Source organism: Neodiprion virginianus, chromosome 6 (genome assembly GCF_021901495.1).
Source record: "Neodiprion virginianus isolate iyNeoVirg1 chromosome 6, iyNeoVirg1.1, whole genome shotgun sequence".
NCBI lineage: Eukaryota > Metazoa > Arthropoda > Insecta > Hymenoptera > Diprionidae > Neodiprion > Neodiprion virginianus.
In genome coordinates this window covers 29,827,508-29,850,583 of record NC_060882.1, presented here as the reverse complement: position 1 = coordinate 29,850,583, position 23,076 = coordinate 29,827,508, and the positions used below count along the sequence as shown (strand labels likewise).

Here is a 23,076-nt window from a genome sequence, read left to right as displayed (position 1 = left end):
AACACAATTAATAAATGGACCCAGTTCATAATAATCAAGCGTTCTACATGAATTAGACGATTCAAAGTTTCGAACATCTTGGACCGCATTAATTTAAAAGCGGAAAACATCCGACAGAAGGCCTGCAGCCGCATGGGTATTTGTTTACCAAAACAATTGAATAGTAACCCTAGCACCACCAGCTTCAGATTGTAGCGGAATAATACATAATCTGCAGGGGAATCTGTAGTACTGGCACGATAACGACATTAATGTGAAATTTCTCCTTATTTTGGAAACTTTCTCATCGGTTTGAGTTGTTCAAATCTAAAAAAAAAATAGTCAGTCCTTATGGGATTCGCGGGCCGACTGATACCGATAATATAAAATTGAGCGTTACTGGCAGTGTTGACTTACAGACCAAGACTGACAATTGAACAGAATTACTGACACGTAATGACGCTGCTTCGCGGGAGCGCCGTAAAGTGGCGCCATCTAATCCTAGTGAAACATACTAACTATGTCAAAATGTTGATTTGAGTTTTTCTTGCACATGGAATTAGCTGCCAGCAATTCATGGGCTGACAAGTTGCCATGTGACGTGGCTGCGGTGAACTGCTAGGTGGCACTCGTCAGAGATTCAGCAACGTTTAATTCGTTGACAGAGGTGTGCGTTCAGTGTCCAGAGCCGGTTGTTGCGATCGGGTGCAAAGTGGAGCACAAGATTTGTCACATATTGTATTAAGAGACTAATAAAAAAAATGAACAGGCTCATTGTTTTGTGCATTATCGCCGTCACCACCTCCTTGGCGTTGGCCGAAACTTGTCAAAAACCAGAAGTTTCAGCCTCAGCATACGTTACCGAAGATGCTACAGTCTTGACTAACATCGCTTTCACCACACAATTCACGCTAAAGTGTAGCAACGGCGCCAAAGGTGTTTCTCTATATGCCGAGGTCGAAGGAAAGACTTTGCCCGCAGTCAGACTCAGTGCGGACAACAAATATCAGGTATGTAATCTTAGTACCATCTCATTTCCGTCAATTGACAATCGATGATTGTCTGCCAAGTCAGCTTGCCACTTACAAGGAACATTAGTTTGGTGTCCCCCTCCGATTTCGTTGAGACTCATGTATATTGTGGAACCTTGAAAACTAAGCGACTAGTATTTTTTTTTATCTGCGGACAAACTGTTTAGAGGGGTGAAAACGACTACCAAAGATGGACACCCAACGGGGTGATTTCTTGATGCACTTGATGGATTCGAATGAAACCAACGCTGAAATATTTTATAATCGAATAGAAACATTTCAGCGATGGTTTCATTCGAATCCATCAAGCGCATCACGAAATCACCCCATTGCTTGCCCATCTTTGGGGCTTGGTTTCACCACTTTGAACCGCTTTTCCGCAGATAAAAAAAAAAAGATGTGTCTCTTAGTTTTTAATGTTCTACAACATACATGAGTCTCAACAAAATCAGAAGGGGACATCAAACTGATGTTCCTTGTTAGTAATATGATATAAACTTGTACATGAGGTGAAGCGAATTGTTGTACGAGTTGGATATGAACTATCTCTTCCGATTGCTGACAAGTTTTTGTAAAAATATCAACTTTTTTTACAGCTCTATCAAATATCTTAGCAAAAGTTATTTATCACTATTCTGTTTGTTTGGTACTATAGGTCAGCTGGACGGAGGATATAAAGAAAGCTAGATCAGGAGATTACAATGTTAATCTGTACGATGAAGAAGGTTACAGTGCCCTTCGCAAAGCAATTAGAAACGGAGAAGATCCGAGCAGTGTGAAACCTCTAGCTGTTGTTGTTCTCAACAACCCTGGTGCTTACCTTGGACCATGGATAAACTCTGAACTCTTAGCTGCATTCTTAGCTGCATTTGTTACATACACAGCATTCTCTGCCAAATGGAAGCTGTTATCGTAAACTAAGTAATTACAATTTAAGTCATGAATGATATATTTAACTGCCTCCGGCTTCACTATTTATACTAAACCGTTAATTGGATTCAAATAGTTTTGTAAAATATCAATGTATCCAATATCGAATGATCAATCAATGATTCTCCTGGAGAACCAAAACTGTGACTGAATAAAATTCATTACTTTATCAATTCTAATCCCTAGCTTCTACGTTGTTCACTTTTACATAGGCGAATAAACAGGAAATACAATTACAATTTAGCTGATAATAATTTTTTATTAAGAATTTAATGAACATGATTCATTGATATAAACAAAAAAAAAAAACTCATGATAATTAATATCATATTCAGAACATTTCGAGTGGAGGATCATTGCCAAATAAGAATCTCCAAGACGAAGGTTTTCTGATTAATAAATTACCAGAGGCGTCCTTTGAGAAAAGTTCTAGCCACTGATTTAAGTAGTTAGCTAACTCCATTGCATCTGGGATGTTGTCTCCTTCTGAACAAAATCTGAGTAAGACCGCACAAGGAATATGGTTCTCAACAAAGATATCATATAGGTTTTTGGCAAAACCTCCACCTGGGATTGCAAGGACTTCGCTCCTGCCATATTCATCAATTTTACTTTCTAGATGTGTCCAGTTCAGGCTGTCGAACATTGCACCAAATTCTGATTTTATTTCCGGAGATGCAATGTAACGTAACGGAATGGTTCTGATCTGTTGATCTCGTTTTTCATGGGAGTAGCTGCTGGTCAATATGATGACCTATGATTGAAAATACGTCGATTGAATTTGTTACAAATATGTAATGTGACCAAAAATCTTACCTTGGCAATGTGTTTTTCTGTGATGAAGTTCTGCAGCTTTTTAAAGAATAGAAAGGGCTTCTTGGACAGTGGTGATCTTATTTGAATTAGTAGAACTCTTTTATCTGTGCTACAAAATAAATCAACGGCTGTGCAAAGGGCTGACGAATTTTCGTCGTACGGATCAGGGCCAACTATAGGTATGAATGCAGAATCCCAAACATAACCTATTCTCTTTGCGCTAAGGCTCGATATAAAAAGATCAACAGCCAATTGTCCAACATTTCCTACAGCTACTGAAGGAATGATGAGCGTGTATCCCGTCAAATCAATATCTTCTGTAAGTTTTATCATCTTCCCTTATAGAATTAACCTTCTGTTTAGTAAACATAAGCCGTACGTTAGACAAACCGTAATGACAAGCTGGATTCAGCTTACATCGACTGTACCATAGCTTACCTAACACACGTAGAATGTTGAACTGGATGTTGGATCTCACGCGCTAGTGATGTTTCAGAACGCACGTACCGAAAAGGATTTTCGTGCCTGTTCTCGCAAACAGTTATTGTCGTTCTACTTACATCATTTTTTTTTCTTTGAAAAAATAGATGTAAGAAAGTTAAAGTCAAAAATGTATCAGCGTTACCAGGTTACAAAATCTCCACAATCTGGAGACTGATACCGCTCAAGCAATTTCATTATATATATCCTATTCTTTCATTCCATACGCCCGTTGAAATGTTGGATACACTTCGGACGCCCAAGCTTAACTCGTTTCGAAACATTGCGAAATATCACCCGTGCGCAATCAAATTTCGGAATACGCTCACTATACGCTCACTATAAGCCACTGATATATACATACTATATCATATGATATAATTGATAGTGCTAAAAATGACGCGACGACGATATCTTTCTATTGCTTGTGTTTGTTTTATCACCATTCCAAGTTTTGACCCTATTAATCCTGACATCAATCTAGCCAGATAGAGAACTAGTCAGCCAACACATCAGTTTTACCGTTGTAGTTGGAAACCTCCAGTAAACTCCGAAAGTAGTATACAAAGTCTATCCATTTCCAATAAAGTGGTGTTTAAGATATTGGCCACGCTACTTGCCGAAAAATGTTTAAAGATGTGCAAGTTTTAATTGTTGGAGCCGGCGCTGCTGGTATCGCCGCGGCATGCCGTCTGCTGGAGCAAGGTTTTCAAAATGTCAGAGTTTTTGAAGCCGGAGATCGAATCGGAGGGCGCGTACATACCGTAGAATTCGGTGCGTACATTGGCTGTGTTTCAACTAACGACTAATTTTTTCCATGGTATATTCATTTAAATAACTATTCATGCCAAGCTAACAATAAGTGCAGCTTATAATGAATTAGAGCAGTTATGAAACTAATCAAGTGATAACAGCTAGAAGAGGCCTGATGGACCTTTATTAATAATACATATGTTTTCCTTTACTATGGTAGCTGATAACGTGGTAGAGCTAGGAGCTGAATATGTGCACGGTGAGCGTGGAAATATATCCTATGAATTGGCATCTCGCCACAATCTTTTGGAGGGATCTAACCTTCTGACCAATACTGAAAAGTGGATGTTTGCTGATTCTCAAGGAGAAATCATACCTAGAGAACAAAGTACTGAGCTACTGAATATATATCATGAAATCTACACAGTTATGCCAAACAAGATAACAGATTTCGAGGGGTCATTCGGAGAATATTTCACACAAGAGTTAGTATCATAACTTCTAGAGTAGTTGAATGTTAGATTAAGTTTTCATTAAAAAGTACAGGGTTCTCTCTTCGTTACAAGTTTTTCAAGTTTTGTGTAAGGTGCTGGTAATTCTTTCACTTGTTCTCTTTTAAAATCACATAACTGAAATAGTCTATAAGTTCTTGCCTATGTTTATCTCATAAATTCTACTTTCAGGTATTACAAGGCATTCAAGGAAAATCCATTTACAAATTTCACCAGGGCAGAAGAATTTTTGGAGTGGATATGCAAGTATGAATCTATCATAGAATCTTGCGATTCGTGGTCCGAAGTTTCTGCATCTGGACTTGCCGAGTATTGGACATGTGAAGGGAATCCATTGCTTAATTGGAAAGGCAGGGGATATAAAACTCTGTTTGAAGTTTTAATGGTAATGATTTCAGAATGAGATTCAATAACATTTTCCATCATTGAATCAGTACAAAATAGTATCTCAATTTTATTCGGTATTCTCAGGTACTTGCAAAATCCTAACAACAATTATTTTTCTCCTTGCGACTTACAGAACAAGTTTACACCAGCGGCAAGTGAGCTACCACTTCTGGAAAAAGTGGACTTCAAGAAAGTAGTTTCAAGTATTGACTATAGCAGTAAAAATCGAATTACTATTAGAACTACTGACAACTCGGAGCATAATGCTGATCATGTTATTTTTACACCCTCGCTTGGTGTACTGAAAGAACAACACAGCAATTTATTCACTCCACCACTACCTGAATTGAAAAGACGTGCCATACAGGTACATGCGCAGAGATTTAACGTTCGAGTCGTGTTTTCGCATGCATTCTAAGTCATGGATTGAAACTTGAATAAGTACTTTATCAGTAGTACGCATTAGTTACATCTCTAGTTATAATTATTCTGAAATACTCAGGGTCTCGGATTTGGAACAGTGGACAAAATTATCTTTGAATTTCCTTACAAATGGTGGCCCGAAGATATCGCCGGTTTTAATTTAGTTTGGTCGAAGGAGGATAAAACAAAGTTTGTACAATCTTCTGACAAAGTAAGTTGACTTATATGATCGAGCGTTCAAACTTACAAATCAGGACACGGTTCCATTATATTATACTAAGAGCAACATCAAGATATCCGCGATAGTATGCATATAAAAAATACTAATGTTATTTCAGGGTAATGAATGGTTGGCTGATGTTTTTCATTTCTCCACTATTGACCATCAACCTCGTCTTTTAAGCGGTTGGCTCACTGGACCATGTGCAAGGCATGTTGAGGACTTGAAAGATTCAACTGTACTTGATGGATTCTATGACATGTTGCAAAGATTCTTTAGTAAAAAATTCGACATTCCAAAACCAATAAATATGATACGGTACGTGTATAATTGTTCTGTGCTTTTCACTTTCATGTTTAGTGATTCTTCACTATTACTTTCAATAACGCAACTTCATCAAAGATATATTCCACTCATTGTTGTGTTAGTAATATTTTGCTGACAGACTTGTGGAATGATGGATAAATCCATGCAAATCTATTGCATAACCATATGTATATTGTATACATTATGCATCACCAAGCTACCTAGGAGATAATCAAGTGCCCTCATTTTTTCCAGGTCCAAGTGGAATCAGAATAAACACTTTAGAGGCTCCTACAGTTTTCGAACTTTGGAATCTAAAAATTTAGACATCTGGGCGAAAGACCTTGCTGAACCTATCATTAATCCCACTGGCAAACCAGTAATTTCGCTCATCTTTCGATATCATTTGATAGTTATAGGCAAGAATAAAGCTAACGATTTTTTAACAGGTATTACTTTTTGGTGGGGAGGCAACTCATGAGCACTATTACTCGACAGTTCATGGTGCAGTTGAAAGCGGAATTCGCGAAGCTGATAGACTCATAGAATACTACAGGTATGAAGCTCTTGAGTATATCTCGTTTTGTTCGTTAGATACAAAATTAAAAAGGCCTTAGAACAATTATGTTTGAATTCTACGCAAAAAATCTCCCCTAGAATAAACTTTTCAAGTATGTGACACTGTCACTTCATATAGATATAAATGAAAATTGGGGATCTCTTTTAGAAGAAAGCTACTGCACATCTTGAACTTTGGCAAATCGATACTCGGTTTCATTGACTTTCCCCCAAGTTATTTTAAAATAACATTGGTCATTCAGATCTATCAATTGACTATAGCACAGTTTATTTACAGGAAAAGAAAACCCCAGCTGTAACGAAGTGGTTATCTATTCCAATCGGCGGATGATGCTGAACACGAATTCCTGTATATTCTAAATTGTAAACAAAGAAATACCATATAAACGTATATTTTTCCACGTATTCTGTGAAAACGCAATTTGTATATCATATTTTACACTCTATGCTCAATTTTCTAGTGAATAAAATCAAAGTCATTGAATCCCGAAAAAAATGAAACAGAGAAATTTACAATCTATGATTCGGTTATTGAAATTTGTTCAGTCATGTTATTTATTGCGAAAAATAAACGTATTTTAAGTGTACGTATCAACAGCACATCTATTTTTCAAGGTATTGCTATGAGTTATAGTTGTTCGCGATCCAAATAACACGACAAAATAATTAGTCAATATTATCATGAATTTAGAATTTATAATTGACTGAATACCGATTACTGAAAATCTAAGGGGAAAACAGAAAAGAGGATTGCTCCTATGAGTATGATCGCACGGAATAAATACGGAGTGATACATGCATACTCACAGTAGTAGATACAGAAAAACGACTCCTGCCGATAAAGACGCTACCGGATCACTAAAACGACTTCTTTTGCCTCCGGGCTCACTTATCCGCCGAGTGCTGGTCACGAAAATTTGTTAAAAAAAAAAAAAACGAACGTTTAGCGGATTGGGTTCGCGCGCGAGTTGATATCGAGAGATCGAATTTTGAATCTTCGCCCTGCCGTTCTTGTGCGAGCTGTAAACAAATGTGCGTAAAGGTGAACTCGGTTTCAAAGCGTATTATTGGTGACAGATCGAATTTTGAATCTTCACCCTGCGTGCTCGTGCGAGCTGTAAACAAATGTGCATAAAGGTGAACTCGGTTCCAAAGCGTATTATTGGTGACAGCGATTTCAAGTGGGCCGTGTGTGTTGCAGATATGTGTGTGTTGCCATGACCTTCATGTGGTAAGTGCAATAAACTATTGTTTATTCGTGTGTAAAAAATATTTTGGATTATAAACATATAAAAAATGTGGACTTTATCCGTTTTCTCATGACGATCCGCAGTAACCGATCGGTCGGCTCGTCAGATTCGTCTTACTCTCAGTAACATTGTAACGAATTCTCTAATTTCTGCTTCCTTGAATCTGGTAGGACCCATGCATGTTAAGTGAGCCGGTAAATCATTTTCCGTTGTTTCAGAGGGTATAATAGCTCTGAAATACATTTTAGAGACAAATTAGGGAAACATTCAACTTCGGTACCTGGATATTATGCACTTTTATTATCTGCAAGATACGCACCTTACTCGCATATTCCTACACCGATTTCGTACATATTCTTCTGCAAAACACTTGTATACATATTGTGCATATGTTTGATCCGATGCAAATGATGATACTAGTTGATCTCTGCTCTCGGGATATGTATTATTTATAACATCATAGTATCCCTTTGTGGCAATCGGAATTATATAATCAACCTGAAGTCAATCAAATTATGATTTTAAACATATGACACTGACATCTAAATTATATGAGTAGATTTTTCATTATTTGTTGAAATTCAAACTGCAATTACTCTTTTCAAGCAGTCATCGATGAACTCTTTGGCTGCATTGAATACGTGCATCTGCTGCTCTCTCAGAAGCAAAACTGCGATTCTCGGTTCATTTGATCTGAAAATTTCCGTGAGGCGAAGCGCCGCTTCTATCCCGTCATTGGCGAACGTTAGCATTATTTTTACAGCCGACGGTATACTTGGCTGCGAGTTAAATAATACGAATTATTCCTCACTCTGATCATATGTAAACATTAGTCAACTCTCAATTCTACATTCGGCATACTTGTATGCTTCGCTTACCATACTCGAACCTCTCACAGTAATATCTATGATTTGTGGAACTCTTTCCATTCTTGAATTCAACGATCTGAAAATCAAAGGTGTCCATGGGATGTTTGGGGGCCGAAGTATTGTGGATTTAGTTCCTGAAACAATTACCTCAGATAATAATGACATAATTATATTTATTTACAACAGTTATTTGGAACCTTTTCATTACCTTGCGAATTCAAGTGGTCAGAAAGACAGTCAACGAGCTCAAGAACGTCATTGCTAATTTCGAGTATGACATGAAACATTTTCAACTGTTGTAAAATAAGTATTATTCGTCCTATAGTAGCGTCATCCTCATTTGAAAATGCCAACAAAACCCACCACACTGAACCATGGCTATACTTATATTCGTTTTCGATACACTGCAAACAATCACATGAAATTAAACATTCAGAGACGTACTGATCGGCGAGTAAATAATTAAAATTGATTTTTTGGGTACACACTAATATTTTCTGCCTTGTCAGACCCAATTGTTCGGCAAATTTTTGCCAAGTCGGGCGATCTCTTTGAACCACATCTGACTCGACGAACAGACATAATATTTGCAAAAGGCGTGAATCCTCCCACGCGAAGAGAAATCCAGAGTGAATTCTATCTGTACGCATTCGAAGCTCTACAGCTTTCAAATCCATATCCGTGCCATAATCGACATTGATTTTCTTCTCCATTTAGGTTAAGGATTCTAAAGTCAAAATTGTTACGTGGATGAAAAACTGTATAAAGATTGATTGTGATCGAATGGAATCAGAGATTTTTTAACTAACAGATCAATCTGAATATTACCTCGTAGCCGTAATTCTTGAATATAGCAAATTTAATAACAGTACGGTTAGCGTATATTAAATTTTTTGGATACAATAACCATTTTTATACTCTTTTCAACATGCTTGTACAGAATTGTACTTTTTTCACACTAATCCAAGTACAAGTCTTTGAAATGAAGTGGCACTATTGAGTTTGTACGTATCTCGCTCACACCAGGAAATTTATACATTTCATGTGGTTTGTAGTACAGAATACCAAGAATTCACATCACTTGACTAAATCAAGACATGTGACTTTACCCCACTCTGATTCAAGTTAATATGAAGGTTACGCAGGATTGTGCCCACAATTTCCCTCCAGAAATTTGAATGTGAAGAAAGTTTAGTTACTTCAGAATTTACTCTCTTTGTTAAATTGTCGACAAAGTCGTTTTTTTGTAGTTGACCTATAGTTGGTGGAAGAAAATCATCTTCTTGTACCTGATCTGAGAATTCTGCAACGTTGTGTGGAGTATCGAAGAATACTAGCTGTAATGAAACTGGAAATAACAATTTCTCCTTCGCCCATCTTTTATTTCGGTTCCACGTTGCATAACATTCCTGTAGATTGTACATACAATTAAAATTTCATTTACAATAGGTACTTAATTAATTACCAGTTGCAATTTTTGAATATGGTAACGCAGGAATTTCTGTAATGTGTATTTTGTTGGAGCATGGATGTCGATTTTTTCTTGAAACATTTTGCAAGGCTACAAAATTGGATCCGGAAACAAATTTACACAAAAAAATAGTAGATACATTTCTAATTTATCTATTTTTATTTATACATTCATTCATTTTAGTTCAACTAAAAAATACACAAGTATAGAAAAGTACAGTAAGGAAACAAGACACATTCTACATTTATGTATATATCTACTGTACAGGGATTTTAATCCAGTTTAAAAATAGTTTATTCACTACCAGCAGCAAATGGTCAGTTAAAATTTGACTGAACCCTGTTATGTCTCTAGTGTTGCTTGGTATTTAAGTAACACAATATATTATCTACACCTGAGGTCAATCCGTGTCTAACACAAGTATATTACATTTGATTATAAATTTTTCATGCATATCGGGCAGGCTGCGTGTAAATTTTGCGGCAGCGAACAAAAATTTTATATTCATTAATATTTTTCGTAATATAAATTGTCTAAATTTCAATCTCGGTATTGTGATTAACTTTTCTGTTCAGATCTTATTTCCTTCTCTTGGTTAACTGGTAATGGATTTATTAATTATTCCCATTTTGTCTTCCTCGAAGTAACAAATTGATAAAATCTTGAATGTTCTCTTCTCTATACCAAGCTCTTAAGCTTAAATGATCGACCCTGAGATCACGACGCTTTGTTCCTTCTGGGAAGATACATCTGAAATATATATTTCAAGTATTGATTAGAAGATTGCGGAGGATTGTATTGTTATTAATGTATTACTCTATTATTTATTATTACGTCTATAGATATGTTTCATAAGTAGATCTAATTAACTGCTAAATATGAACTTATTTCGATTTGATTCATTTTTACTACAACTCAGTTACGAACCTCACACGTCTACCCAAGCAGTCATTTCTTACTAACTCGTTCGTAAAAGATTGATATATGTATTTTACATATCGTTCATCTAATGCAAATGACGATTCCTCTTCATTTGCAGTCGGGGGATTATTTATCGCGTCAAAGTATCCCTTTGTTAAAATTGGAATTATAGTATCCACCTGAAATCAGTCAGACTATAAATTTAAGCCACATGCTCAAATCCGAGTAGCTTACGGTAGATAATTTCTCTTATTAATGAAAACGTACGCTACAATTACCTGTTCAAAGCAGTCATTTATAAACTCTGTGCTCTTGATAAATACATGGTCTTGTTGTTCCTTCAAAATCAAAACTCCGATCCTCGGCTCATGTTGCCTGAATTTTTTAGTGATTCGTTTTGCTACTTCTGCTCCGTCACTAGCAAAAGTTAACATTACTCTCATGGCTAGAGGTATATTTGGCTGAAATGTAGAAAACGAAAATTATTTCCTACTTCTTTTCAAAGGACATTAGATTAGGCTTTATTATCAAAGTTTGTTCGCATACTCGTGTGTTGTCGATTATTCCGCTGTCAACAAACTTGCCGTCATTTACAAGTGTTGATGTGATGCCTGGGATTTTGTAAAGTTTGTTCTCCCTTGAATTTAATGGTCTCAACACGAGAGGTAGCCATTCGATACCAGCTGCCGATCTCAATACGCTGCCTTCAGCTTCTGAAACATATGTTTTGACTTTCTCTATTAAAAAAGTCTTTAATAAGGTTCGTTATTAATTTCATTTACATACGTACCGTTCGATTTATGCTGTTCAGAGACACGTTCAGCAAATCGCAGCATACTATCGCTAATCTTATCAATGATGTCTAATCTGCCCATATCTTCTAATACATTCAAAACGTTTTCTACTGTAGCATTTGCGTTGTATGCAAATGATAGTAAGACCCACCAAGTTGAACTATGTTTCGCTTGATAATCTCTCTCGATAACCTGCGGTAAAAATATGTGAAATTGAAGTATTCAAAAAGTAAATACTCTATATTCAAAATTGTTTCTCTGAGAACGTACCGTGATCTGCTGATTTGTCAGACCCAACTTATCAGCAAATTTTTTCCAATTTGAGCCAAACCCTGTCACAGGATCTGCGCTCATGAATAGGCAAATATTCTGTAAAATTTCTGGCGCTTCGAAAAGACACTCCGCATGAATTTTAGCCGTACACTGTCTGAGCACGACATTCTTCAGTTTTATTCCAGTCCTTAGACAATCGGCATCGATTTTGTTTTCTGCTAATGAAGGGTTTACTATGCTGGAAAAGGGGAAGAATTATTCGTGCGTATTAAATTGAAGCAATATGAACAGGAAAACAGGTAAACTAATTCAATAAATGTAATTGGTGGGTATGAAATTATTACCTCGTCACAGCCATCATCACGTTACTTAGAATTTACCTAATTAAAATAGTTTTAGGCAAGTCAAGCAAAGGCAGTTCTTTGAAAATATCAAATTAGTACAACACTGCAGCCATTGTAACTCCACAACTCACAGACAATCTATCCATATTGCATGTTTTTTATTGGAGTATGCTATGATTTTGAGTCCCTTGGTGATACAAGTATTCATGGCCCCTCCCCACTTACTTCCACACTCGATCAAGGTCACTGTTGACCACACATAGGATTTTCCTTGAGCAATTTAAATTTAAAAGTCGCTGGTTGTACTTTGATTAATTTCAATTCAAATTTTTTATGGGTAATATTGCAAGGAATATATCAATATATTATTGCAAATTCAAATTATGTTTACATTTAACGTGCTCGAAAAATCTTACACAACTTTATAAACTCTGGCAGAAGACCGATCTGCATAGAGCAAAGTAAAATATTCTATTTGATTCCGTTGTGTTTGCACTTTTATACATTCTATTGTTAGTATTTTGCAAACAAGTTATCTTCAAAACGTTATTTGCATTACTTCATAATTTTATTTATTTCGTAACAAATAAAGTCATGTATTAAATGATCACATGCATAAAATTAAAGCAGTCGATAACTCATCAATTAGTCATTCAATAGGTCATTCAAGATTACACGAATTTTTCTGCGGGTAATTCAAATTTGCTTTGGTTAGGACATATTGATAACTCAGCAACAATGAAACTACTGAAACTGAATGATTCAACTGTCAGAGTAAATTAGAAAATAAGTGAGGTGGTTTTCAATTCTTCTTTGACAGTTTCAAATTATTTGCGTGGATCTTTGCAAGAACTTCTTTATGCCTTTAGTTGTATTTCAAAATTTTTCATATGATCAATACTAGTCTGAGCATTGGTTACAATACCCACATATTGTAAAGTTCTTAATTTTAAATCCGATCAGAGTGTTTATCACACGTCGAAAATCAAAATGCACGACACGCAATGGCAACGAGTAGAATCAACAAAAGTTATAATAATTGGAGGGGGTATAGCAGGATTGGCAGCTGCCAAAACATTAGAGGAAGAAGATTGTGAAGATTATATACTGTTGGAAGGTAGCTTAAAAAATGTAGTTCTCGTGATTTGTAAATAATTCGTGATTCGGCGCGTTGTTTGACAGCCCAAGACAAAATTGGTGGCAGGATAGAGTCAATACCATGGACTAACAACTGGGTTGAATGTGGTGCTCAGTATTTATACGGACAGCAAAGTGATTTAGCTAAGATTTGCCGGTATCATGGACTCTTGTCAGATTTTGTGTCAACGAAAGGATCAGGTTCATATCTACGCGACGATGGTGTCCAAGTTGACGGAGTATTAGTAAAAGATATCAATGAAGTAGTTCAATCTGCCATAGAAGAATGCAAAGTTTTCGAAAATGCAGAAATCCGGATACTTGACAATGCAGCGAACGTTGGTCGGATTTTGAGGAGCAAACTGAGGAAACACTTACGAACAAAAGGTGATCCGTTGACGATCAGAGACATGCGCGAAGAGATATTTGACTGGAATGTTAGACTTTTAATGATTGAGAATGCCTGCTTTACATTAGATGAATTGTCAGTAAAATATTGGGGAGAATGCCAGGTAAAATATTATTCTTTCTACTACTCGTAGCATAGATGAGGCGCTCTTTTTTATTATATATTAAATTCTTTCCTCCGCTTTCACCCTATTATTTCATTGTAGCCAATCGGCAATGTGGAACATGCAAATTTTGAATCTGGATACAGTTCTATAATCAAATTCATAGCCCAGGGGCTAAATCAAAGAAATATTCGATTAAGCTGCCCCGTCGAAACGATTGAGTGGCGCCAGAGCATCAGCACAGGCAATTTAAGTCAGGCAAACGCGAAACCAGTCACAGTAACTTTAGCTGACAAAAGACGTATTTTTGCTGATTGTGTGATCGCAACTTGTTCACTGGGTTACTTGAAAGAAAATTACAAAAAAATGTTCAATCCTGAGCTACCGCTACATTTATCGCAAGCCATTGAGTGCCTTGGTTTTGGCCTGGTAAATAAAATATTTTTGGACTTTGGTGAGCCTTGGTGGGACCCTAACGACCAAGGTTTTCAGTTTATTTGGTCAAAAAATGGCAGGAGAATATTTTCTAAACAAAAATTAGCGACGTGGACCAGAGATTTAACTGGTTTTAATATCCTCGAGGGACACAGGGCAGTTTTGTTAGGGCAAGTCGCTGGAAGGGGAGCATACATTGTCGAAACGTTGAGCGAACACCAAGTTGCCTTGGATTGCATCAATCTACTCCGGCATTTTCTCAAAAGAGAAGATATTTCCGTGCCAAGGAGATGTAAAAGAACGCAGTGGCATTCCAATATGTACATCAGAGGTGCCTACAGCCATATTTCTACGAATTGCGATGCCACTGCAGTCACACCGGGAATTTTAGGCAAGCCAGTTTGGTGCACAGTCACTCGAGAGGCTCGCGACAAGGTAAACGCTTCGCGTTATACAAAGCATTCAAAGAGTGCTTTTGTACTAGGTAATGATTACCATGCGTGCTTACGTGAATTCATATTACACATCTTATTTCAGTGTATACCGGTAATAATGCTGGCCGGAGAAGCGACTCACGAAAAATATTATTCGACAACACATGGAGCATTTGAAACTGGCATCAGGCAGGCTAAGACGTTTTTACAGTATCACACTGAAAAAAAATGTTAATTATTATGCCCTACTTTTTGTAATTTGTGCGGTATATGCATGACCATGTTTTCATGAAATATTTTACATTATACACAAATCTGTTGATTTTGTAGCTAGGGAATTAGTGGCAGGGAATGTAATATATATCATTCTCGATAATCTACTTTGATACATTTTTATGAGTCTGCCCGCTTTAAGGACTCTAGATTCTATTGCACCGCGAACAGTAGAAAAGTGATGTGGATGAGTAGCCTTTCCAGAAAATCGAACAACCTGAAAAGTCAACCGATCATTTCAAATATATGTATACTTGCACGATAATTATTATAGAATCCAGTTTTATATGCTAATTTTTCATCGATGACCAGTGGGAGGCTAATTATCCTGCCCAAATATTAGCTTTTTCTTCAACAATACAAATCAAATTTCTTTTTTACTCAATAATACAGTAATTTTCACAACTTACTAAAGCATTTACGTTAAACTACATCCAAAATGTCCCATCATTGTGATGGATTCTTAGTGTTATATAACTCGATGAGTCTGTCTGCTTCACGAAAACCAGTGTCTATCGCTCCGTCAACACTTGCCCAGCGTTGACTATTGGTGGCCTCTCCTGCGAACATGACTATCTGGAAGAGAAACAAACTATTTCAGAGGCACAAATCGTGCACTTGTTAGCAGCTGTTTCAACGTATGGTTGTTTAAAATTTATGATGGAAATTAAAAATATCTGCATACATTTGTTCGATCTTTACAAGTACAAGGTCATTTTATACTCACTGGCTTGCCATCAACTAGTAATGGGGCTGCTAATTCATTCGCCCAAACACCAGATCTCTGAGATTCCACACTTCTGAAACTGTACGCTCCTCGGAAATGTTTGTTGTTACTCCAATTAGTCCTAAAATGTATTGAAAAAATTAGTTTGTGTGACTCGACCACATAATATATACATCTATATTTAAATCATAGTGACTTTGACATTTAGTTAAACAGTGACAACTTTCATGAACGGCAGAACTGACTCACCGCAAATACGCAGTTGGTCTTGTGATATTGTACGAGTTTCCAAAAAACTTATTGAGCAAAGTAAATGCTTCGTTAAAAGCTTGATTTTCAGGCAAGGCTTCCATGTATCTAGCTCCTGCTCCGTTGATCCAAGCACATAACATTCGTGGTCTATGGGCTACCGTGAAAAACCCAATCAAATCCAGCAACCATTTCTTACTTGGCTGTAACAACATTTATGCAATATTCAATACTAAATAGAAACATTTTAGTATTCTATATCAGCTGAATAATTGCACAAATTAGTCACAAAAAAAAGCTCATAAAACTTACCGACGTATTCTGACACTAGCTTAAGAGAGTAATACATTGCGAGAAGTGGGTTTTATATAATGAACTATACATTGCAAAGATTCTTTACTACGTACATCGTTTTCATACTCTTGCCTGTCCATTTCATCCCACAAAAGAATTAGATCACGATTACTAGACCACCATGGTGCTTCAAAGGAGAGATAAATCTTAGCAGCAGATCCCATCGATAGGCCCTAAAAACAATTAAAGAATTTCAGCTATTTCCTTGCAGTAAATAGCTTCAAGAAATGAAGTAATAGGGCAATATAGCATTATTTACTTTGATAGTTTTCACTTTAGATTCTGGTAATTGCGGTGTAAATAAAGTTTCGTATTGTTCCTTCAGTACGCCTAATGATGGTGTTACGATAACGTGATCTGCTGTGTACTTTTGCCCATTGCTCGTTTCAATCAAAACCTTTTTGTCTGTTGCGTTATAATTAACGTTGACCACTTCCGAATTCAACAAGGTGTTGTTCATAATTGGAAGTTCTTCTTCAGGGTTTGGATATTTTTTCTGTAATGTATGTGAAAAAGTTATTGAAAACTTTTAAGAAGGTTCTGCATGCTATACAAGTACGTATTAACAACTGAATATCCTGCAGAATTTTTTTCAGATAGCTAATGTGTTTGAGACGATATTGTGCGGTTGAACACCAATCAATTTCTCTCCACTGAAGTTCTCGATCAAATTCACATAAGTTCAATTAGTTTACCATTAATACGTCAAGTATTGTTCCATATCCCCTGTCTTTCCAGTTGACAATGTTACTTCCAGGGTAGTCTTGATATGCTGTATAGCCTGTTGCAGAAATATCAGTCCAGTTATCTGAACTGTCCGTCGCTATTGTCAAACCCTCAAACATTTTCAGCACCTCCTTCACAAGGGTCTCATTGAATGTTGGGTATTTTTGCAACTCGATATTGAATCTAGGTTTAAAAAAACGATCATAAGGATTCGAAATATCAAATAAATATTACTAAACGAAAATTATTTTAGAGCAATCTGAATATTTACTTTGCTGTAAAAAAATCTGCAACGGAACCATTATTTCCTGCCAGAGCTTCGTTAGCTTCACCAGATACATTCGTGAGCAATGCCATTAAATTTTGGCTGAGGTCAAGGGGTAACCGAACGCCTTTCGAATTGTGAATGTCGAATTCCACCCAATTTTTTTCCCCTGAAGCTTCTAAAAGCTCGAGAGGAGCAGCTAACTTGAAAGCTGCATTGCCTGTTTCTCCGTGAACCCATTGACCTCCAAGATCAACCCAGCTTTCATCTGAAAACCATAGAAGTTTCTGAATCTTCGTCCACCAATGCTCAAACACATTCAATGACCGTCTGTCAATAAATTGCAAGTCAGTTTCAACCTGGATTAATACTTACCGAACCATGTAGTATATACCCGTCCACCAATTCTATTCTCAGCTTCTAAAATGATCACATCTTGAAAACCATGTTCGTAAAGCTTTGATGCAGCTGCAATGCCAGAAGCTCCAGCTCCAATTATAACAATCTTTGGTTCCTCCGCTGTTGTAAAATGTAGCAGATATACGAATCCTAGTGCAGTGTAGAGCCACCACATTGTTTTATCACGTTGTATTAAACGAGTTGACTCAAATAATTACTGTAATAAGTAAGCAGAGCGGTATCGCTATTTAGTAATATGGTTCTTTTCTTGTTGATGCAGTAGAAGTTCAACAGACGACCGCGATTGATTGAAGAATGTTATAGAGTTTACGTTCCATAGATAGCACTGTGAATAATTAATAGCCGTAGGGTAAATAAACGAAATTGTAAATTTACGAGTTGAAAAAAAATAGGTCCAAAGATAGCGTTTTAAATAAAATCAGAACTAATAATCACTTGCCCCCTTGCCATTCAGCTTCAATAAATCAAGACTGAACTTTGCCCCTTTTGATGAGATTTAGTACATTTTTAAAATCTGTTATCACAGACCTCCTAACTCTCGTTATGTAATCCCTGTACTATTACAAGGGCACTGCTTCTTCACTGCAATACTCTTAACTATCAATCAAATAATTGGCTGCAGCAATGGATCAATTGAGACTCTTTAGCCTATGATACTGCTGCAAATTCTCTCTTGATTTCATCCAGTTTTCTTTGCATTAATATGGGCTTCTCAAGAATTTGAAAAGGATAAAATGGGAATTTTCGCCAAAGGAGTTACTTCTGATTTGCTAATTGCACAGAATCAAAGTTTAGAATATTCATTGAAGAGGATAAGAAACAATATTTTTGAAGTAATTTGATTGAAAAAAGAAAGTTTGACTCACAATTGGATTCATTTTATTTATGAACAAAGTACAAACTGTGGATATTATCATCTGCATGTGACGTGACTGAAAAAGGATACATGATCAATGTACTATAAGTTTCTACAAACATTGAATCTATCTTTATCCAAATAGTTCAGAGAAAATTGACTGCACGTCATTCTCAAAAGTAAACCAAAGTAAATGTACGCATAATGGATTTGCAAAATACAGATTCGTATTTCGAGGTCATTTTATGGATACGAACAATAAAAATATTGACAGTTGAAAATTTTTAGTTAGATTCCTACAGCATTTTGGCTTCAGAAATTGAGAAATGAGAACACATATATGACTTCGTCGAAAGAAACGAAATTTGGTATATAAATATCACGATATATAAGCCCGATTTGGATGTCAAGAAGATAACTGTTCAAAAATTTAGAAGTTCAGTCATTTGTTACATACAATATATCTTTTTCCCGAGAGCAATGCTGACAGGAAGCTGATAGATAAAAAATCTGAATTGGAGAGCGAATAACCGATTTCTGAGCATACATTTTTGTTGAGAGAAATATATGTGCTACATACAAAATATTCTTATCATTTTGACAGATTCTTCGTGTTATATAATTCTATAAGTCTGTCTGCTTCACGAAAACCAGAGTCTATTGCTCCATGAACAGTTGACCAGTGCTGACTATTGGTTGCCTCTCCTGCAAACATGACTATCTGGAAGGAAAACAAACTATTTGAGATACGCCAATTATGCACTTGTTACCAGCTGTTTCAACGTACGTTTGTTTGAAACTCATAATGGAAATTAAAAATATTTGCATACATTTATTTTATCTTTACAAGCACAAGGTCGTTTTATACTCACTGGTTTGCCGTCAAGTAGCAATGGTGCTGCTAATTCATTTGCCCAAACGTCAGCTCTCTCAGATTCCATACTTCTGAAACTGTATGCGCCTCGGAAGTGTTTATTGGTGTTCCAATTAGTCCTAGAATTTATTCAAAAAATTAGTCTGTATATGACTTGAATATGTAATGTATACCCGTAAATATATTTAAATCAAACTGATGTTGAAATTTAATTGTTGATAAAAAATTTTATACAGATCAGTGCAAACAATACTATTTTCATTAGCGATAGAACTAACTTACCGCAAATGCCCAGTAGGTTTGGTGATATTATACGACTTTCCGAAAAATTTATCAAGCAACGCAAATGCATCGTCAAAAGCTTGACTTTCAGGTAATGTTTCCATGTATCGGGCTCCAGCTCCGTTAATCCAAGCACGTAATAGTCGTGGTCTGTGCGGTACCACAGTAAAGGAAATCAAATCCAACAACCATTTCTTACTCGGCTGTCATAAATTTCATACATGTAACAACAAGTGAATATTCTCCAATATTTTGTATTGGCTGAGACGTTGCACAAGTTTATTCCAAAAGTAGCGTTAGAAACCTTACAATTCCCAACAATTTTCAGTAGTAAGACACAGTATAGTAGTTGATAGAGGAGTGTTAAGAGGTAGGCTTCGTTTGATGAATTACAGATTCTATAAAGTTCTCATTACTTACATCATTCTCATACTCTCGTCTGTCCGTTTCATCCCACAAGAGAACTAAGCTACGGTTGGCGGGCCACCATGGTTCCTTAAAAGCAAAATAAATCTTAGCAGCAGATCCCATCGATAGGCCCTGAAAGCAGTCGAAGAATATTAGCTGTCTCCGTGCAATAAACGGCTTCAAGAATTGAAATAATTTGGCAATACAGCATTATTCACTTTGATAGTTTTCACTTTAGATTCTGGTAATTGCGGTGTAAATAAAGTTTCGTATTGTTCCTTCAGTACGCCTAATGATGGTGTTACGATAACGTGATCCGCCGTGTACTTTTGCTCATTGCTCGTTTCAATTAAAACCTTTTTGTCTGTTGCGTTATAATTAACGTTGATCACTTCCGAATTCAACAAGGTGTTGTTCATAATTGGAAGTTCTTCTTCAGGGTTTGGATATTTTTTCTGGAATGTATATGAAAAAGTTATTGAAAACCATCGTAAAGTTTATAAATGCTTTACAAGTATACCTATATTTTGAACTCAATATCTTGCAAAATTTTGCTGTTGAAACTGTTTTAATTCAAATGAAATGATAGGGTTGAAAGTCAACCAATCCATCTTTCTTTGTAGAATCAGTCAAATACATGTAATCGCAATCGGTTTACCATTAATATATCAAGTATAGTTCCATATCCTCTGTCCTTCCAGTTGACGATTTCACTTCCCGGGCAATCCGCATATCCAACAAAGTTTTTCGCCGAAATATTATTCCAGTTATCCGCACTGTCTGTCGATATTGTTAAACCCTCAAACATCTTTATTAACCCCTTCACAACGGTCTCATTGAATGTTTGGTATTTTAGCAGCTCCCTACTAAATCTAGGTAAAAAAAAAACAAATATCACCCAACGATGAGGATAGATAATATCAAATAATCTCCAAATCTGATTCAAAATTATTCTACAGTACTGCAAACATTTACTCTGGTGCAAAAAAATCTCCCATAGAGCCGTTGTTTCCCTCCAAGGCTTTCTCTGCAATAGCTGATACATTCAAATACAATTCAAGTAAATCATCAGCAATATCCACAGGGAGCTGTGAACCTTTCGAATCATGAATGTTGAAATCAAGCCCGCCGTTTCCATCTGGAACTTCCAAAAGCCCAAGTGGCGAAGCTATTTGAAAGACTATGTTACCTGTTTCTCCATGAACAGATTGACCACCAAGGTCTACCCAGCTTTCATCTGAAAACAGTCAATTCTTCAATTTTTATCCTTCCAATATTGTTTCACATCAATCAATACGGCTCAGTTATAAGTTAATTTAACGTTTAACAAATACTTACCGAACCATGTGGTATATACTCTACCACCAATTCTACTCTCAGCTTCCAAAATGGTGAGATTGCGGAAACCATGTTCGTAAAGCTTTGATGCAGCTGCTATACCAGCAGGACCGGCACCAATGATAACAATCTTTGGTTGATCCCCTAGCGTTAAATGTATTAGACATACAATTAGTGCTACATTATAGAGCCGATGTATAATCACATTGCCCATTTTTCGAATAATAAAATGGGGAAAGTGATTCAAAATTACAACCAAATACAGTCCAACAATTTATTATTAGCATCTACTTATGTTGCTCTTTTGTTACACGTATTCAGATTTCTAGTTCTCAACAGACTATCACCGACAAATCAGCGAATAGTGTCAGCTGCACATTTACAGTAAAAGTCCCGCTGTTGACGTTTTCATCGTTGTAATTCCATTATGCCTCGAAACACAGCAGTGGGGTTGAAACGATAACCTTGGTCAGAGGAATAGTTGGGGGCAGGCATTTTTTTGAAAAGTCTTAGTGAGAAAGATACCCGATTCAAGATTGCCCACATCACATATTACATAACATCAAGTCTAAGGTCGAAGATTATGAATATGAGTGTTTCATCTTTGTAATTGCTCAGCAGAATATCAATATTTTTGACATGTGAAGATAAGGTTTGAATATGCCGCTACAGAAATTGAACACATTTTATAGTACTCGACTAGAATACGTGTATGTGTATGCATAGTCCTCAAATTAGGTTGAATTATTCCGAAATTTGCTAATAGTCGTTATTTATCAAGTGGAATTAAACGAGTAGCGAACAAAGTATCTCTAGTCCAATTGGTATTGAATGATATTGTTCTATTTTTCTTATGGTAGAATTTGCACGCTTCCAACAAATTGGCCGTAATTAATCAGTGTTTGTTATGAAGTCAACTAATACCTAATGATACGGCAGAGAATTCGGATCGTAAGGTATGCAAGCCACAATAATAGAAAGTACGTTCGACTCCTATTTTGCATTGCGCGTGAAAGATGGCTTCAAAGATTGCATTTGAAATCAAACAGTTGGTGGTAACTTAATCTTTCTACATTGACCTTCAAAGACTGAATCCAGCACTTCATTTCATTTAATTAGAATTCAATGTGTTATTAGAATTTGCTACCTCTAACTCGACGATACTTGTTCATTACTCTCGGCACCGTGTGAGCCAGGTTTATCTGAGAAATAATTGGCAGTAGTAATTGGCATATTGAGATTCCTCGGCATATGACGCTGTGACAAATTCCCATTCAACCTGTTCGAACTTTGTATTGATAGTTACCGCTTCCTATGAGAAATCAGGATAAGTATAACAGCAAATTACCATAGGGGAAAACTAATTATAATTTCCTGATGAAACGGAGCCAACGTCTGGAATATATGAATATTTCTCACAGAGGAGAAGATTATTTTTTAGGCAAATT

At 36.4% G+C, this 23,076-nt stretch overlaps 8 protein-coding genes across 12 annotated transcripts; 3 read left to right on the top strand and 5 right to left on the bottom strand.

Annotated features, from left to right (window-relative positions):
* Positions 1-561: 561 nt before the first annotated feature.
* On the top strand, positions 562-2,119 carry LOC124307753 (translocon-associated protein subunit delta). The gene is made up of 2 exons (XM_046769784.1): positions 562-989; positions 1,666-2,119. Exons 1-2 carry the CDS (start codon positions 741-743, stop codon positions 1,924-1,926), a joined length of 510 nt encoding a protein of 169 aa, XP_046625740.1. The 5' UTR covers positions 562-740; the 3' UTR covers positions 1,927-2,119.
* A 54-nt stretch (positions 2,120-2,173) lies between these two features.
* Positions 2,174-3,274, bottom strand: LOC124307752 (proteasome assembly chaperone 2). The gene is made up of 2 exons (XM_046769783.1): positions 2,757-3,274; positions 2,174-2,694 (listed from the first exon to the last, which is right to left on the bottom strand). The coding sequence occupies exons 1-2, from the start codon at positions 3,087-3,089 to the stop codon at positions 2,272-2,274; spliced, it is 756 nt and encodes a 251-aa protein (XP_046625739.1). The 5' UTR covers positions 3,090-3,274; the 3' UTR covers positions 2,174-2,271.
* A 367-nt stretch (positions 3,275-3,641) lies between these two features.
* LOC124307746 (spermine oxidase) lies at positions 3,642-6,901 on the top strand. 3 transcript variants are annotated; one of them, XM_046769774.1, is made up of 9 exons: positions 3,647-4,022; positions 4,210-4,474; positions 4,673-4,886; positions 5,022-5,255; positions 5,391-5,522; positions 5,650-5,849; positions 6,093-6,216; positions 6,287-6,393; positions 6,694-6,901. In XM_046769774.1, exons 1-9 carry the CDS (start codon positions 3,863-3,865, stop codon positions 6,713-6,715), a joined length of 1,458 nt encoding a protein of 485 aa, XP_046625730.1. In that variant the 5' UTR covers positions 3,647-3,862; the 3' UTR covers positions 6,716-6,901. The 3 variants fall into 3 exon arrangements, with proteins under 3 accessions (XP_046625727.1, XP_046625728.1, XP_046625730.1); XM_046769771.1 differs by lacking the exon at positions 6,694-6,901 and having other exon boundaries at positions 3,642-4,022; positions 6,287-6,470; XM_046769772.1 differs by having other exon boundaries at positions 3,645-4,010; positions 6,287-6,901.
* Positions 6,902-7,652: 751 nt separating this feature from the next.
* Positions 7,653-9,636, bottom strand: LOC124307751 (uncharacterized). Its single transcript, XM_046769782.1, has 7 exons — positions 9,364-9,636; positions 9,024-9,262; positions 8,744-8,939; positions 8,545-8,669; positions 8,263-8,445; positions 7,986-8,164; positions 7,653-7,898 (listed from the first exon to the last, which is right to left on the bottom strand). The coding sequence occupies exons 2-7, from the start codon at positions 9,246-9,248 to the stop codon at positions 7,769-7,771; spliced, it is 1,038 nt and encodes a 345-aa protein (XP_046625738.1). The 5' UTR covers positions 9,249-9,262; positions 9,364-9,636; the 3' UTR covers positions 7,653-7,768.
* A 506-nt stretch (positions 9,637-10,142) lies between these two features.
* On the bottom strand, positions 10,143-12,776 carry LOC124307750 (uncharacterized). 2 transcript variants are annotated; one of them, XM_046769780.1, is made up of 7 exons: positions 12,339-12,776; positions 11,992-12,232; positions 11,718-11,913; positions 11,474-11,637; positions 11,206-11,388; positions 10,934-11,106; positions 10,143-10,756 (listed from the first exon to the last, which is right to left on the bottom strand). In XM_046769780.1, the coding sequence occupies exons 1-7, from the start codon at positions 12,353-12,355 to the stop codon at positions 10,621-10,623; spliced, it is 1,110 nt and encodes a 369-aa protein (XP_046625736.1). In that variant the 5' UTR covers positions 12,356-12,776; the 3' UTR covers positions 10,143-10,620. The 2 variants fall into 2 exon arrangements, with proteins under 2 accessions (XP_046625736.1, XP_046625735.1); XM_046769779.1 differs by having other exon boundaries at positions 11,474-11,640; positions 12,339-12,775.
* A 719-nt stretch (positions 12,777-13,495) lies between these two features.
* On the top strand, positions 13,496-15,345 carry LOC124308001 (spermine oxidase-like; the record flags this gene model as incomplete). Its single annotated transcript, XM_046770255.1, has 3 exons — positions 13,496-13,987; positions 14,090-14,857; positions 14,960-15,345. Coding segments are annotated over 3 exons (1,392 nt in total), but the record flags the coding sequence as incomplete, so codon positions are not given.
* A 17-nt stretch (positions 15,346-15,362) lies between these two features.
* LOC124307747 (spermine oxidase-like) lies at positions 15,363-18,436 on the bottom strand. 2 transcript variants are annotated; one of them, XM_046769776.1, is made up of 9 exons: positions 18,306-18,436; positions 17,826-18,195; positions 17,457-17,718; positions 17,155-17,368; positions 16,719-16,955; positions 16,513-16,632; positions 16,106-16,308; positions 15,857-15,977; positions 15,363-15,705 (listed from the first exon to the last, which is right to left on the bottom strand). In XM_046769776.1, exons 2-9 carry the CDS (start codon positions 18,022-18,024, stop codon positions 15,577-15,579), a joined length of 1,485 nt encoding a protein of 494 aa, XP_046625732.1. In that variant the 5' UTR covers positions 18,025-18,195; positions 18,306-18,436; the 3' UTR covers positions 15,363-15,576. The 2 variants fall into 2 exon arrangements, with proteins under 2 accessions (XP_046625732.1, XP_046625731.1); XM_046769775.1 differs by having other exon boundaries at positions 17,826-18,436.
* Positions 18,437-18,732: 296 nt separating this feature from the next.
* Positions 18,733-22,088, bottom strand: LOC124307745 (spermine oxidase-like). The gene is made up of 8 exons (XM_046769770.1): positions 21,629-22,088; positions 21,266-21,527; positions 20,949-21,162; positions 20,509-20,745; positions 20,303-20,422; positions 19,883-20,085; positions 19,599-19,719; positions 18,733-19,447 (listed from the first exon to the last, which is right to left on the bottom strand). Exons 1-8 carry the CDS (start codon positions 21,840-21,842, stop codon positions 19,319-19,321), a joined length of 1,500 nt encoding a protein of 499 aa, XP_046625726.1. The 5' UTR covers positions 21,843-22,088; the 3' UTR covers positions 18,733-19,318.
* Positions 22,089-23,076: the final 988 nt, after the last annotated feature.

Bases quoted from the DNA above. Each gene is read 5' to 3' on its own strand.
- LOC124307753 (XM_046769784.1), top strand. From the start codon at position 741: ATGAACAGGCTCATTGTTTTGTGCATTATCGCCGTCACCACCTCCTTG. The intron at 990-1,665 runs GTATGTAATCTT...TTGGTACTATAG, and splicing joins GTGCGGACAACAAATATCAG to GTCAGCTGGACGGAGGATAT.
- LOC124307752 (XM_046769783.1), bottom strand. From the start codon at position 3,089: ATGATAAAACTTACAGAAGATATTGATTTGACGGGATACACGCTCATC. The intron at 2,695-2,756 runs GTAAGATTTTTG...TTTCAATCATAG, and splicing joins CAGAAAAACACATTGCCAAG to GTCATCATATTGACCAGCAG.
- LOC124307746 (XM_046769771.1), top strand. From the start codon at position 3,863: ATGTTTAAAGATGTGCAAGTTTTAATTGTTGGAGCCGGCGCTGCTGGT. The intron at 4,475-4,672 runs GTTAGTATCATA...TTCTACTTTCAG, and splicing joins GGAGAATATTTCACACAAGA to GTATTACAAGGCATTCAAGG. The intron at 4,887-5,021 runs GTAATGATTTCA...TGCGACTTACAG, and splicing joins CTCTGTTTGAAGTTTTAATG to AACAAGTTTACACCAGCGGC.
- LOC124307751 (XM_046769782.1), bottom strand. From the start codon at position 9,248: ATGGAGAAGAAAATCAATGTCGATTATGGCACGGATATGGATTTGAAA. The intron at 8,165-8,262 runs GTAATTGCAGTT...GATTGACTTCAG, and splicing joins TCGATGACTGCTTGAAAAGA to GTTGATTATATAATTCCGAT. The intron at 7,899-7,985 runs GTGCGTATCTTG...AATGTATTTCAG, and splicing joins TGTAGGAATATGCGAGTAAG to AGCTATTATACCCTCTGAAA.
- LOC124307750 (XM_046769779.1), bottom strand. The intron at 11,914-11,991 runs GTACGTTCTCAG...TTTTTACCGCAG, and splicing joins TGACAAATCAGCAGATCACG to GTTATCGAGAGAGATTATCA. The intron at 11,641-11,717 runs GTACGTATGTAA...CATATGTTTCAG, and splicing joins TGAACAGCATAAATCGAACG to AAGCTGAAGGCAGCGTATTG.
- LOC124307747 (XM_046769775.1), bottom strand. From the start codon at position 18,024: ATGTGGTGGCTCTACACTGCACTAGGATTCGTATATCTGCTACATTTT. The intron at 16,633-16,718 runs GTAAATAATGCT...AATTGTTTTTAG, and splicing joins CTAAAGTGAAAACTATCAAA to GGCCTATCGATGGGATCTGC. The intron at 15,978-16,105 runs GTGAGTCAGTTC...AATACATTTTAG, and splicing joins AGACCAACTGCGTATTTGCG to GACTAATTGGAGTAACAACA.
- LOC124307745 (XM_046769770.1), bottom strand. From the start codon at position 21,842: ATGGGCAATGTGATTATACATCGGCTCTATAATGTAGCACTAATTGTA. The intron at 20,423-20,508 runs GTGAATAATGCT...GACTGCTTTCAG, and splicing joins CTAAAGTGAAAACTATCAAA to GGCCTATCGATGGGATCTGC. The intron at 19,448-19,598 runs GTGAGTATAAAA...TTTTCCTTCCAG, and splicing joins TGCTACTTGACGGCAAACCA to ATAGTCATGTTTGCAGGAGA.